The sequence below is a fragment of the Rhinoderma darwinii genome, chromosome 3, assembly GCF_050947455.1.
Source record: "Rhinoderma darwinii isolate aRhiDar2 chromosome 3, aRhiDar2.hap1, whole genome shotgun sequence".
Classification (NCBI taxonomy): Eukaryota; Metazoa; Chordata; class Amphibia; order Anura; family Rhinodermatidae; genus Rhinoderma; species Rhinoderma darwinii.
The window spans coordinates 258,352,666-258,368,470 of record NC_134689.1 but is presented as its reverse complement, the minus strand read 5'-3'; the positions used below and the strand labels follow the sequence as shown (position 1 = coordinate 258,368,470).

Genomic DNA, 15,805 nt, shown 5'->3' with positions numbered 1-15,805 from the left:
CATTTTGGAAACTATACCCCTCAGGGTAATCATCTAGGGGTGTACTGAGCATTTTTATCCCACAGGTGTTTCATAGATTGTATTAGAATGAGGCAGTATGAAAATGAAACATTTTTTTTTTCCCAAAAATATGTAGTTTTGCACCCAATTTTTTTTCCACAAGGGGTAATAGGAGAAAAAACAACACATAATTTGTTACCCAATTTCTCCCGAGTACGGCAATACCCCATGTGTGGCCCTAAATGGCTGTTTGAGCACATGGCAGAGCTCAAAATGGAAGGAGTGCCATGTGGCTTTTAGAGCATAGATTTTGATGGACTGGTGTACGGGCGCCATGTCGCATTTGCAGAGCTCCCTTAGGTACCAGAGTAGAGTGTAAAAACCTGAGAAGTGACCCCATTTTGTAAACTACACCCCTCAAGGCATTTATCATTTGCCTGGACATATGACAGGGCTTAGGAGTGAAAGGCGCATGTGAGACCTATTTTGGTGATTTTCGCAGCATTAGCCCACAACGCTTTGGGGTCAAATAGTAAAACAAACCCCCAAGTAGTGACCCCCATTTTGGAAACTGCACTCCTGAAGGCATTTTATTAACGGGTGTAGTGAGCATTTTAACCACACAGGGGTTTTTTTTCTATAATAAATGAATGCTCAGTGAATGGTGCAAAGTGAAAATTGCAAATTTCCACAGGTATGTGCCATTTTAGTGCACAATATTTTGTGCCCAGTTCATGCCACAGAAGACAAATACCTCAAACTGTTAAGCGGGTTCTCCCGGGTATGGCGATGCCATATATGTGGACGTAAACTGCCCGTTGGGCACGCTGCAGGGCTCAGAAGGGAGGGAGCGCCATTTGGCTTTTGGAGCGCAGATTTTGCTTAGTGGTAGTTTTGTTTGGGGTTTTGCTGGTATTTCAGTTTATGATCATCAGGGGCATAATAAGAGGGTATAATAATGCGGTAAATAAATAATTCATAGATATGTGGCCGGTGTCGCACTGATAAATAGTGCCAGATCTTATCCGCTTTTGGACACTCTGCACATTTTGCATCGCCATATTCTGAGAGCCAGAACTTTTTTTTTTTCTCCACCGGAGCTGGGTGAGGGCTTATTTGTTGCAGGACAATCTGTAGATTTCATTGGTACCATTTTGGGGTACATGCGATTTTTTTGATCACTTTGTATTTCATTTTTTGTGGCAAACAAGGTGACCAAAAACCTGCAATTCTGATGTTTTTTATAATTTTTTTTACGGCGTTCGCCATGCGCTATGAATGACAATTTTACTTTATTCTGCGGGTCTGCACGATTACGGCGTTACCATATGTATATAGTTTCTCTTATGCTTTGCAGCATCTGCACGATAAAATCACTTTTGTTTCAAATTTATTTTTTGTGTCACCAGATTCTGAGAGCCATAACTTTTTTATTTTTCCATCAAAAAAGCTGCGTGGGGGCTTTTTTTTTGCGGGACGGGCTTCAGTTTTTAATGGTATAATTTTGGGGTACATGCAACTTTTAGATCCCTTTTTTTATTCTGTTTTGTGAGGGGTAGTGACTAACAAACTGTGATTCTGGAATAGTTTTTTATTACAATTTTTTACGGTGTTCACCGTACGGGTAAAATAGCGTGATATTTTTATAGTTTGGGTCGTTACGGATGCGGTGATACCACATATGTGTACTTTTTTTATGTTTTTCCTATAATAAAAGACTTATTATAGGAATAAAGGCTGTTAGTGTTTTTTGAAACTTTTTTTTTCATGAAACTTATTTTTTTTAACTTTTTTACAACGTTTTTATTAACTTGTTTTACCTTTTTTTTGTGTCCCACTAGGGAACTTGAAGGCATGAAGCCCTGATCGCTATTCTAATACACTGCACTACCTACATAGTGCAGTGTTTTAGAGCTGTCAGCTATTCACTGACAGCATTCCTATTAGGCTTCGCCTCCCAGCGGGGCCTAATAGGCTTCCATACTAGGAAGCGATTGTTCGGCTACGGTTGCCATAGCAACCATCGGAACACCCGCGGGTGCCGATGGTTGTCATTAGCAACCATAGCGTGCGATCTAATCACTTAGATGCAGCGATAGCTGCATCTAAGGGGTTAATCGTCCGGATCGGAGCCTAGCTCCGGTCCTGGCCGTTAGAGCACGATGTCAGCTGTGACAAACAGATGACATCCGCGCCCGTGGCAACCATCGCGGTTGCCGACAGGCTACAAGACACTTAGATGCATCGATCGCGTTGATCGATGAATCGAAGGGGTTAATCGGCCGTATCGGAGCCTAGCTCCGGTCCTGGTTGCAGAGGGGTGCCGGACATCTGATTACCGGCGGTGATAGAGCTGGCTCAACGTACCCGGCCATTCATTGATTCTAATTGTACCTGTGTCCTATAGACGCAGGTACAATTATAGTGCAGGAGGGGGTGGTGCTGGCGCCCCCCTCTAAGCTGCGCCCGCGGCGCATGCCCCGCCTGCCCCCCCTAGCTACGCGCCTGTCCTCAACCACCCAGAAATAGCACCATTCATGTGAGTTAGGATTTTCATTTCATTTATAGGACATTGCATATGCTATGTCCCAATTGTAGGCTCATGTGGGACTAAGGCCTCATGCACACGACGGTAAAAACACCCGTTATTGCGGGTCGTAATTACGACCCGCAATAAGGGTCCCATAGACTTCTGTTAGTCACGGGTACCTTCCCGTTTTCTCACGGAAAGGTGCCCGTGCCGTTAAAAAAATAGAGCATGTTCTATTTTTTCATTTTACGTGCCGTGCTTCTATACTTTATAATGGCAGCACGGCTCGCAAAAGCGTAATTACGAGCGCGGTCGTGTGCATGAGACCTAAGACTTCCAAGTGTGTCTCCTGGAAACATGCAATGTGTATCTTACGTTTGTGAAGATGATGCAGGATTCGCGTATTCAACCCCTTCACATTGGAGGAGGCTATAGTGAGGTCAGCCATGGGCGTTGGCAGAACCGCACTTTGAAACATTCCGGAACAGGCAGGAAAAGCAGGAGTCCAGGATCACCACAAGTAAATGAAGGGCGGGGGGGACGGGGACGGGGTAAAGCCTAGGGATAGAAATCACAGCATTAAAGGAAAACAAAGACATCAACAAAAAAGGCAGCAAAAAAGAGACTGCCACCTTAGCTAAGCACAAAATTGCAAAGGACCAAGAAGCGTCCGCTGCGCTCCGGGTTGGACTGCCACCTACAGGGGGAAGGTGACAACTATGCATAAGAGCATTCCGCGCTCCCCAGCGTATAATAACAAAAGTAGAAGTATAAACCGCTATTATGACAGACAAATTGAAAAAGAGAGGGGAAGGCATGTTAAAACAGCAGGAAAAACAATATTATAGGCAGAAAGCATATTAGACATCCACATTTAAGCAAGAGCTAAAGAGGACTTCCAGGAACTAAGGGAAATCAATGGCAGGTAATGAAATAAGTCCTGGCACATTCAAACAGGGCATCAAACATCACAGATGTTGAAGAGTTCTCACCTGGCACTGTTCTCCGTCACCTAAGGTGAAATGTTGTAAAGAATGTTTAGTAAATCTGTCATACTTCATGCAACTGCAAGGCCTCACCAAAAGTGGCAGGGGACCTCCATACAAAAAGCATTTTCACAGTTCAATTAAAACTGAGGTAATTCCATAGATTGATGTAATTGTGTGATTTTTGGGGCAGCTAATAAAAGAGCATGTCCTGAGTAAGCTAGGTGTTCTTAGCCTTCCATCATACTCCTATAGATCTGCAAATTCATAAATATTTCCTACTACAACCCTATGTCAAATAGATCAGAAGAAATGTCCCAGGGAACTCGCCACCAGCATAATGCACTTTCTTTTTCCATATGTTTGGAAAATCGCTTTGCCTGGAATATACAAGCTGCAAAATACACATGTTGCATATCACATACATGTGGCATACTAATGTCAGCCAGATCCTGAGATTCTGCAAAGATTCTGCCTCTCCAAAAGTTGCATTCCCCTGCTTTAAACCAACATATCAAAGGTAGTTGGGGCCAGTTAACATGCACTGTACTTAGTACATGTTTTTGTTACTACAGTTTTTATTCACCTTTTTATTCTGTACACGTTTATTGCAGCGTTTTATTATTTTACTTATAGGCGATATGACTATACTGGATAATAAGTTTTAATGATTCCAGAGTTCACATTACCGACGTTCCACCACACGGGGGCGCTGTTCTGCATTTGTTTTGGTTTTTTAGTGCTTGACGTCAGCTCGACATCGCCCTCAGCCCGCTACTGTCCGGAGTTCCTGTGTAATCCCCCCGCTTCCGGTAGCTCCAGTGATGGCGGATGAAAGTGGAGTACAGCACGGTCCCCCGGAACTAGATGAAGATGAGGAGGCACCGGGCACTGACAGTGACACCGAGGGAGAAGACATCTTTACCGGGGCTGTGAGTAACACTAGTAACAGTGTCATGTCTGTGATCCGTTGCTGTCCTGTGACTGCACAGGCTCAGTGGCCACGCAGGTGTGCACGGTGAAAGGCTCTGGCCACGCAGGTGTGCACGGTGAAAGGCTCAGTGGCCACGCAGGTGTGCGCGGTGAAAGGCTCAGTGGCCACGCAGGTGTGCTCGGTGAAAGGCTCAGTGGCCACGCAGGTGTGCACGGTGAAAGGCTCTGGCCACGCAGGTGTGCACGGTGAAAGGCTCGGTGGCCACGCAGGTGTGCACGGTGAAAGGCTCGGTGGCCACGCAGGTGTGCTCGGTGAAAGGCTCGGTGGCCACGCAGGTGTGCACGGTGAAAGGCTCGGTGGCCACGCAGGTGTGCTCGGTGAAAGGCTCGGTGGCCACGCAGGTGTGCACGGTGAAAGGCTCGGTGGCCACGCAGGTGTGCTCGGTGAAAGGCTCGGTGGCCACGCAGGTGTGCTCGGTGAAAGGCTCGGTGGCCACGCAGGTGTGCACGGTGAAAGGCTCGTTGGCCACGCAGGTGTGCACGGTGAAAGGCTCGTTGGCCACGCAGGTGTGCACGGTGAAAGGCTCGTTGGCCACGCAGGTGTGCACGGTGAAAGGCTCGGTGGCCACGCAGGTGTGCACGGTGAAAGGCTCGGTGGCCACGCAGGTGTGCACGGTGAAAGGCTCGGTGGCCACGCAGGTGTGCTCGGTGAAAGAACTTTGCATGTTCTATGTAGAACTAACATGTAGACTGCAAATTGGTATGTCCCCATATTCCTGTTTTTTTACTGTTCTACTTTTCCAAATATGCAAATGAATAACGAAGCGTTATTAGGAAGCAGCTACTTTATCCTGGTAGAACGTGCTAGTTCCTAGTTCTATTTCAGTTTTAAGCAGAAGACATTCAAACGACTGTTTTCCAACTCCACCCTTGGTTGCATTCCTGGCGTACATGATCCATCTGCTGGTGGGATGATGGATGTTGTGTCAAAACGCTGTGTTCCCACTTTCTCCTTACAAGCAAGCTATCTAAGGCCCTGTTCACACTGAGTTTTTTTTCTGCAGGTGGAAAAATCTGCCTCAAAATTCCAGGCAGATTTTAACCTGCCTGCACTCTGCTGCGTTTGTCGGCCACGGCTTTTGAGCGCCGCGAGCAAGAAACTCAGTGAAAACCGCTTTCTCTGCCTCCCATTGATGTCAATGGGAGGTCAGAGATGGAAACGCCTGAAGAAAGGGCATGACGCTACTTTTTCCCGCTCCCACTCGCCAGTGATTGACAGATTTCTCAATATTACTGTGCATTGGGAGAAATCTGTTTATCAGCGGGAAGGGGGCAGACGGAGTAGCAGCTCGTGAATTAGTGGGATTCTTCTCTGATGGCTTTGGTGTTGCATGTAAGTTCTCTAAACCTACTTCACACTAGTGTGTCCGGTACCTATTGATGCTGACATCAGTAAGGGGCAGCATAACCTACATGACAGGTTCACTTTAAAGAATTGGTGAGTGCTGCAGGTTTTGTTCTTAGGCTGGGTTCACACGACCTATTTTCAGATGTAAACGAAGCGTATTATGCTTCGTTTTACGTCTGAAAATACGGCTACAATACGTCGGCAAACATCTGCCCATTCATTTGAATGGGTTTGCCGACGTACTGTGCCGACGACCTGTCATTTACGAGTCGTCGTTTGACAGCTGTCAAACTACGACGCGTAAATTGACTGCCTCGGCAAAGAAGTGCAGGGCACTTCTTTGCAACGTAATTTGAGCCGTTCTTCATTGAAGTCAATGAAGAGCAGCTCAAGATTTAAGAGCGTCACAGACGCCTCGCATAATTCGAGGAGGAGCAATTACGTCTGAAACGACACAGCTGTTTTCTCCTGAAAACAGTCTGGTCTTTTCAGACGTAAAAGCCACTTCTCGTGTGCACATACCCTTACTTTGACTACGCTTGTTCTGCAGAGCACCACAAAGGTAAGTTCCCAGGGGGTGGTTGAGTCTCCAGGTGCGTTGAGTAGAGGTAGCAGTGCCAATCTCATTCACTCTTGATTTTGGGATTTCTTTTTTTTCATGGCTCAGTAATGTCATAAGGCATATAAAGAACTATTAGGCTGGGTTCACACGACCTATTTTCAGGCGTAAACGAGGTGTATTATGCCTCGATTTACGCCTGAAAATACGGCTCCAATACGTCGGCAAACATCTGCCCATTCATTTAAATGGGTTTGCCGACTTACTGTGCCGATGACCTGTCATTTTACGCGTCATTGAATTCAATGAAGAACAGCTCCAAATTGCGCCCGTAATTGACGCCTCGCAAAAGGCAAGTACGAGCAATTACGTCTGAAATGCAGGAGCTATTTTCTCCTTAAAACCGCTCCGTAATTTCAGACGTAATGGTCGATATCATGTGCACATACCCTAACTGTGTGGCTTCATATAAAAATGACCCAGATAACAACACAAAGACTTGCTGATATGATCCTCATTTTTCTAATATAGACAGGTTTAAAGGAGTTGTCTCATGACTGCGATGGAGGTTAAACCGCTTGTATATACATGCCATATTTGTGACTTTTCTGGCACCCCACACCCCTCATGTGATTGTGCCCAGATAATGTGTGTAGGAAAATCTTTACATTGTGACAACATTTTCCATCAGTTCTGGAAACTTTTACTTTTCTGTAACTAAAGGTGAATCTATTCTTGCATATTAGAGGATAGTGTATACATGCATTATCAGACTTGCTCACCTTATATACTGGAATAATCCGATAACTAAGCAAGGGCGCGTTCAGACGTGGCAGATTTTTTTTATGTTCGTTTTATACAATCCCCAAGGCTGTTTAATGTCTTGAAATGACTACCTGCCTGCGGCTCTTGCAGCACATTTCCCTTCCATTGCTCTTCTTTGATCAAATGTTCCCTGCATGTAAAGAGAGAAATCTGGAAATACAGGTATATCAGGGTTTTGTATATACAATTCCTTACGTTAGACCTATAGGCAGTTCTGCTTGTTACTGTAGCACAGATACAGTATAAAGACTTGTATCTCATATGCAATTCCAAAACGGGAAATATAAGGTTCCCGACTTGGATAAAATGGGGTTAGGAGTGTGGCACACCAAAAGTCAATGGGAGTTGAGCCGCTCCTTTTATTGTTGGTATTGGGGACCGTGCCTGTAAAGAAACACATAAACCACCTCTCCCTCTGCTTATTTGTGGATAGTACAAATCTCTATTGTCTCTATATAAGCTGTATTTCTGGCAAGATTTCAAAACATTTTGCTGATGGAAAACATTTCTGTGGGCTGCAGGAATTCTCCAACAAACTACACATTCACCATCTGAAAAGAATAGTCCGCTTTTCATTGACCTCCCAGAACACATGACTTGTGTGCAGCGTCCAAATATGACTCAGGAACTCGGATGGAAACTGGAGACCCCTCAGTAGGTTCTTCTGAGGAAGCTGCCGTTATAACACATACAATCCTAAGCAAATTTGTGGATAAGCTGCAAGTACCCTAAGCCCCCTGGCCCCACAGCCATTTATTTTATTTTTTTAAAATTCTCCCCGCCTTCTAGAAGTTAACTTATTTTTTATTTTGCTTCAACATAGCCATATGAGCATGGCCGGATAGATAGCGCCCTGTGAAATATTTTATTTTGGCGCCCCACCCCAAAAAATGCCCCATAAAAAAGTATAATGCCTCCCCACTGTATAATTTAGTGCCCCACTACCTTCCTTTTCTGCTATAGTATTCAATAGTATCTGCTAGCGGCGCCGCCGGGCATGGGGTTGCCTGTTTGGCAGGCGGCTAGGGCACCGATAGAAACCGCTATGGCTCTTACAACGGTAGTTACGCCGAGAGCAGGGAAGGTGGGCCCGGTGACTCTGCAACTGCATTTCCACCCGGGCTCTCCTTCTTTTCTCTCGGCGTAATTACCACTTCAGAAACACAAGCAGGGGAAGGGAGCCAGCGCAGCTCTCCCTTCCAGCTGCTGGAGTCATGCACTCTGTGCGATGGCACAGGTCGCACGCCCCAAAGGCCGGCCCTGCATATGAGGACTTGTTTTTTGCGGTATAAGTTGCAGTTTTTAATGGCACCATATATTGTACTGGGAAACTGGAAAAAAATAATCTTTGTAGGGTGGAATGGGCGGGGGGAGACTGTAATTATGGCGATACCAAATTTATATATATATTTTCTATAATGTACTACTTTTACAAAGGAAAAACAATTTGTTAAAAATAAGATTGCTTTGTGCCGCCATATTTTATACCTATATATTTTGTTTATTTCTCAGACATTGCAGCAATGTGAGGACTTGTTTTTTGCAGGGCGAGTTGTCGTTTTTATTGGTACCATTCGGGGTACGTTCAACTTTTTGATCACTTTTATTTGGGAAATAAAGTGACAAAAAAAAATCAGCAATTCTGGAGGGTTACTTTTTGTTTTATTTTTTACGTCGTTCTCCGTGCTCGATAAATAATATTATACTGTAATAGTGATAGGATATGCCATTCTAAACAATAGCCGATACAATTAATTTTTTTATAGTAAAATGGTTTCCAGTCAGCTAGATCTCAGTGGGAGTGAGTTAAAGGGGTTTTCCTATCAGAGACATTTATGACTTATCCACAGGCTATGTCATAAATGTCAGTTAGATGTGGGTCCCACCTGTGGGACCTGCACCTATCTGTAGAACAAGGCCCCCTAAACCCCGTTCTACTGCTATGTGTTGTAGCTGAAAAGTGTGATTTCCAACCATGAAGAAGAAAACTAAAATTACTTCACTTTTTCTACACCAGGGTCTCTGTGGAATAGTCAACTTTTTCTATTTGCAACTTATTTTTAAAAAAAAACACAAAACATTTTATAAATGTTTCAATCCTGGACAATCAGTAAGCCAGACCACTTTTCACACCACTTTTACAAACTGACCTGCATGGCGCAAATGGCTCAAAATTTAGGCACTATTGGTTAATAAAAAGGTCACAGCAGATTAGAAATTTTTTGTACCCAAAGAATGGCGCAAATACAGTGGGTTTTTTTTTTTTGTTTTGTTTTTTTAAACCATATTATCAAGACCTAAGGGCCAAAGGTAAATTGTAGGACACCTTCGACGTGGATCTCAGTGGTCTATGACTTTTTTGTATTTTAAGTTTACCAGATCTGTCAGACTACCTGTCTTGTGTACACAGTAAGGTTTACTTTTCCACATATGTCATCATAAGTTAAACCAAACAAACCAGTATCTCTGGTAGGTTGTGGAAGAGTGCACACTAGTACTGCAAGTGTGTAGGTAGTATGACAGTGATCAGATCACTCCAGTGCTTTTTGTTGGTAATTTATACTCTGTTCACATCACGTTAGAGCCCTATATTCAGCATATATGCCAGGAAGGCTACCGGCGTATATGTCAGATGCACACATAGGTCCCCACATTCATCTGGCATTTGCCAAAAGAGTCTGTGTGCGTCAGCATAATTTTTATTTTATTTGCTGTATAGAATAGTGTAGTAGACTGCACTATTCTATAGAGGTGGATACATTCATAAGTATGCCACGTGGTATAGTTTTTTCTTTTACATATCCTTATATAGTGGGATATGTTGTAGCCTTCCGTCAGAGGTATGCATATGGCTTGAACATGATGTAAACAGAGGCTTATCGTTTTGGTCCAGACCACTTGCACAGATTGATAACATTCCATTTAGTCTACTGTTTTTACCTAATGAAACAAACCAGAAAATTCCAAGAGATTTAGATTTTTATGTATGAACGATCAGTTTTGTTTCTATTGTTTGTTTTGCTTATTTACCCAGGGCAATTGCTATTTAAAGGGGTTATCCGGGTTGTAAAATTTTTTTCTAAGGGGCTGCTGATGTATCATTAGATGTATTATATTATAATAGATGTATAATAAGTAAAACAAAAAAAGAAATACTTCGCTATCCTTGGCCCCATCAATCAAGCGCTGTCGCTCCAGCGCCAGTCCCAGAGCTTTTTTTATATGTACGTAGCGTTCTCATTTCTGCCATACGGCTATATTTATATCCCTCTCCAAAATATTTCACATCTAAAGGCAAATGTAGGAGGGTATATTTATGGTATAACTTTTGGTTCCTTCATTTATACAGTACTGTGCAAAAGTTTTAGGCAGTTGTGGAAAAATGCTGCAAAAGTAAGAATGCTCTGAAAAATAGAAGTGTCTAATAATTTTTTTTTATCAATTAACAAAACGCAAAGTGAATGAACAGAAGATCTAAATCAAATCAATATTTGTTGTGACCACCCTTTGCCTTCAAAACAGCATCAATTCTTCTTGGTACACTTGCACAAAGTCATGGATTTTGTAGGATTATAGTCAGGGTGAAAGAGAAGAAATTAGATTGTGATCCCCATTGGGTACAGGGGCAGTTGAGTTATTGCAATCTCTGTATACCAGTGTCAGAAAAATAGAGCATGTAAAAAAAAGAGTTGTAAAAACCTGCCTGTATCGTGGGAGATAAGGGACCCATGCCGCTAGTGTACTGGGCTGTCAAAAAGCATGTAGTGAATCCGCATGTGTCTTTTTCTGACTGATTTCCCAAAATTGTAAATTTGTCTTTTACAGGTGAAACGGGTGTTTTTGTAAATGTTATTGTATGTGATGAGCGTTAGCTGGGCCAGATCCTCAGTGTCTCCCGTGTTGACTTGTCTAACCAGTATATCAGCAATACATCCTAGTGCTATTACTGGAAACCTGCTCCTCCGATCCTGTTTGTAATCTTAGCTCAGCTGTTTTGTGGAAAGTATGGCCAGGATCCCCTGTTATCATGATACTTGTCTTCACTTTTGCATAATTCCTTCAACTCACTGTTTACTTCTATTTCAGAGCAAAGAATTGATTGCTCCGCCGCTCCAGAAGGAGGTGGTCCCAGAAGCTTCAAGAGAAAATGGAATGTTCCTGGATGATGATGACCAGGATTTGTTTGCAGGTATACATAAAGAATTTTGTAGTGCTATAGCACTTTAGAAACTAGTCTGAGAGAGTGCAGAGAGTAGAGTTTTATGTTCCTTGTAGACATTGTTATTTTCTGAATCCTCCATCAATGTAACTTCTTATGGGCGTTCTGTCAACAATTGCTGTTGTGGATACATGAACTGGATAGGTTGGATTATACCTGTCTGATCCATATGCTTTTATTTGTATGTGCATAATGTTAATGGGGTAGTCAGGGCTGATGGCTTTTGCGTAATGTTTTTAGAAGTAGAATGATCAACCTGGAATACAGAACAGTACATGCTTCCACCCTAAACAAATTGTGGTGTAAATAAAGAGCTATCATATTCCAATGTACATAAGCCACCATGTAATAAAGGGAAAACCATTTGGTAACATTTTAAACTGTAACTATTCTGCTGTTTTTATTTTTCTCTACAGAATCCACTGTCAAGCTTTCAGTGGACAATTCACGCAACAATCAAAAAGAGGAGACTCCTCTTAGTACCCCTGCGCTTATTGCAGCCGCTTCCGCTACCTCCAAGCAGAAAACTTATGAAGAGGTAATTTGCACAAGAATCCATTGCTTTTTCTCCAGTAACCGCAGCCATTTCACATATTCATGTACATTACAAAATTAAAATCAACCTCCGGCATTAAAATAATCACCAAAGCCCTTTCTCAGCAGCCTAAATACTTGCTTTATATTTTCAATGGCAGGTTTATAACATGCTGCCATTCTACAGATTGGTAATCTTTGTGACGCGATCGAGGAAAATACTTAGGTGTTCCCTAACCACTAAATCAAAACTAAAAGTCCCCCTATGAGATTTAAAAAAAAAAAAAAGGGAAAATGATAAAAGATTTAAAAAATACAAATAAATTCACATGTTTTACAAGAAATAAACTTTCATAAATATAAGTCCCAATTCATAAAATATTCATAAAATAATATACACCTCTTCGGTGTAACCTACACGACAATTTTATAGTATACCTATGATTGGTGTATGCTGTAAAAACTACCTTTTTTTTTTTTCTTCATTTTTATTAAAAATTAATCTAAATCAATGTAAACGTACCAAAAAATGGCAACAACATAAAGTATAGCTCGCCCCGCAAAAACAAAGACTCATGTAGCTACATCGAGCAAAGAATAAAAAAAGTTTGCGTGCCGGGATGTAAAGAGGAAAAATCAAGATATCGTTCTGGTCCTCAAGATGTTAGAGGGTCTGTCACCACATTTCACATTATTAAATAGATCTCTTACTAATTTTTTCCTGCGTGACATTAAAATGAGCATTTTATGAGTAAAATGCTCGTTTTAATTTCAGGCAGGAGAAATTTAAGGAAGTTCTGACATGGATTTTCAAAGTACACTAGCTTCATCGGGTCTAAGATATTTATTTAATAATGCATGCTGTTTGTATTGTAAATGGTCACTAACCCCTCAACAAAATGCATAAATAAATAGTGCAAGCAAATATAAGAAGCTTTTTAATACATCTTGTTAGAGAAAAATACCTCTTCTCCATTCATGAGCCACTTCTCCCTGCCTCCTGCACTGATCATTCACTTTCAAATTTACTGCTATTATTGGTTTTGAGAGAAACCATGGCTTATCAGTTTACTGAGGGATCAGGTTACATGCTGCCCAAAGTAGTCTATAGAGAAGGGAGGGAACTGCTTAAAGAGGCTCTGTCACCAGAGTATAAGTGCCCTATCTCCTATATAATGTGATCGGCGCTGTAATGTAAATAACAGCTGGGGTTTTTATTTTGAAAAACGATCATTTTTGAGAAAGTTATGAGCTATTTTAGATTTATGCTAATGAGTTTCTTAATAGACAACTGGGCATGTTTTGACTTTTTACCAACTGGTCATTGTAAAGAGAAGTGTATGACGCTGACCAATCAGCGTCATACACTTCTTATTGTTCCAGTCCAGCGTGATTGTGCAGTGAAAGAAGCTGAGCTGGAACAATGAGAAGTGTATGACGCTGATTGGTCGCTGATTGGTCAGTCATACACTCCTCTGTACAACGCCCAGTTGGTAAAAAGTAAAAACACGCCTAGTTGTCTATTAAGAAAGTCATTAGCATAAATCTAATATAACTCATAACTTGCTAAAAAATTATCGTTTTTCAAAATAAAAACTTCTGTTATCTACATTACAGCGCCAATCACATTATGTAGGAGATAGGGCACTTATAATATGGTGACAGAGCCTCTTTAAGGGATGCAGAGACCAGTGGCGGATAAAATAGACCATAGGTGTTACGATTCCCCTTGTCAAAGGGCGGTGTCCCTACATACTGACCTTCTCCAACCATTGCTGACAGCATCACACTGTGTAGGGACACGTCTTTCTGATAATGGGAATAACGCCCATTTGTATATTAGTCCTGGACTACACAGACTTTTTGTGGAATACAAGGATTTCCTATGTCATGTCTGAAGAGGTGACGGCTCCTCTATAACTCCAGCAACTCACAGGTAACGTTGTTCTCTTTTATGTCCTTCTCCATCTGACATAGACTGTTGGGCGACTTCTCCTGACCACTGCAGAGTTTTCTGTCGAGACCTCTTTGCCACTCGCTTCTGCAGCCATTTCCAGACTCTATAGAAACACAAAAATTCAGACTCCAAACCCCCTAAATTGTTTCATAGACCAGACCCCTAAGCAAATTCAGAACCGATGCCCATACATTAACACTCACTAATAAATTCAGACACCGAACCCTAGAAAACCCACAGACCCTAGAAAACCCACAGACCCTAGAAAACACACACTATTGCAGTCCCCAGACCCCCCTAAACAAATAGACCCCAGAACAAGCTCCCTAAATAAATACAGACCACAAGACCTGACTCCCTAAATAAATACAGACCCCCAGAACGAACTCCCTAAATAAATACAGACCCCCAGACCGGACTCCCTAAATCAATACAGACCCCCCCCCCCAGACCGGACTCCCTAAATCAATACAGACCCCCCCCCCCAGACCGGACTCCCTAAATCAATACAGACCCCCAGACCGGACTCCTTAAACTAATGCACACATCAGGACTGACCCCTTAATTCAGACCCTAGACCTCCTAAACTTATACAGGCCCCCTAAACTAATACAGACCCCTTGAACTAATCCCTCCACCCTAATACTTACATAACTGCTCAATCTTCTCTATGGAGTCTTGCTGCTGTACTAGGACATGCCAACATGGTCATGTGACCTACAGGTCTCAACAGTAACAAGAACTGCAAACTTATAAGGTCATCTGACTTTGTATGCAGGTCCTTTTGCAGGACAAACACAATGCAGTTTTGTTGTGGTTGTAGTCACGATTCGCGGCTACAAAACTGCAATGTACTTTAGGTGGGTCCGTCGTCGTCGTCGTCGTCCCCCCCCCGGCGACCACTTCAAAAGCCCTTTTGATGATCTGGCAGAGACACACGGAGACACTGCTTCAGCTTCTAGTAAGGGTTCTTTCTCATCCTAGTACACTTACTAGCTCAGGGAAATTCAGGTTAAAAGCCATATAATCAGGAATAGTGTTCCTCATGTACATACATATGACGGTTTATTCTGAAAGGTCACCAGATACGGCAGGTACATGTTAATTATAGACAAAGTACAACACAAATTTGTCTAACATGACTGAAGAATGTTTAAGATTGTGATGAGAATTTAAGGATTGGCATGTTCTCCAAAGGTGGTCCCCAAGAAAGTGTGTCCTGTATGTTAAACAGGCTGATTGACCAAGATGGTTCTTGTAACTGGCACGTGTCTTCTAAAGGAGTTATGGAGCAGGTCAGGTGATCTTTCTCAACCAGTCAGCTGAGAGAGAAGTTCTGTTTTACATAAAGCTTACATTTCTATGGTCACATGAGTTTGGAGCTATACTGTGGGTGCATTAATTATCATTAGAGTATCTAATAGATAACCTAATTAAGAGATTTGAATAGGGACATATTCTCTTTGTGAAGCAGCAAGACATTAGTGTGATACGCAATGCTTTAGCAGTGATGAACGTGAGAATGTTAAAAAAAAAAATTTCTGCGCATCTAAAGCCTAATGCTAGTTTCACCCTTTGATGACCTAAGGTTTGTTCAGTAGAACCATAGGAGAACTGGGTATTGTGGCTGTGAGTTCAGATTCTGCATGGAAAATCCTAATCAAAGTTCAATACAAGTGAATGGAGTTTGACAAAACCCCATTAACATGTAATGTAAAACTTACATTTACTTGTACATTTAACTTGACATTTCGATCCTTTTTTTCTTTTTTTTTTTTTTTTTTTTTTAAATCTTGGAGCACATTATTTGGTATTGCTGTAAGCCAGTAGACTTTTGGAGCAATTTCGTTGGTT

The 15,805-nt window shown here is 42.2% G+C and overlaps 1 protein-coding gene across 1 annotated transcript in view; it reads left to right on the top strand.

Annotated features, from left to right (window-relative positions):
• Nucleotides 1-4,276: 4,276 nt before the first annotated feature.
• Nucleotides 4,277-15,805, top strand: part of SNX1 (sorting nexin 1) — a 41,414-nt gene continuing 29,885 nt past the window's right edge. Inside the window, exons 1-3 of the mRNA XM_075857844.1 lie at nt 4,277-4,448; nt 11,328-11,430; nt 11,877-11,998. Coding sequence (XP_075713959.1) covers nt 4,341-4,448; nt 11,328-11,430; nt 11,877-11,998 — 333 coding nt within the window. The 5' untranslated portion in view covers nt 4,277-4,340. The remainder of the gene's footprint in view (nt 4,449-11,327; nt 11,431-11,876; nt 11,999-15,805) is intronic.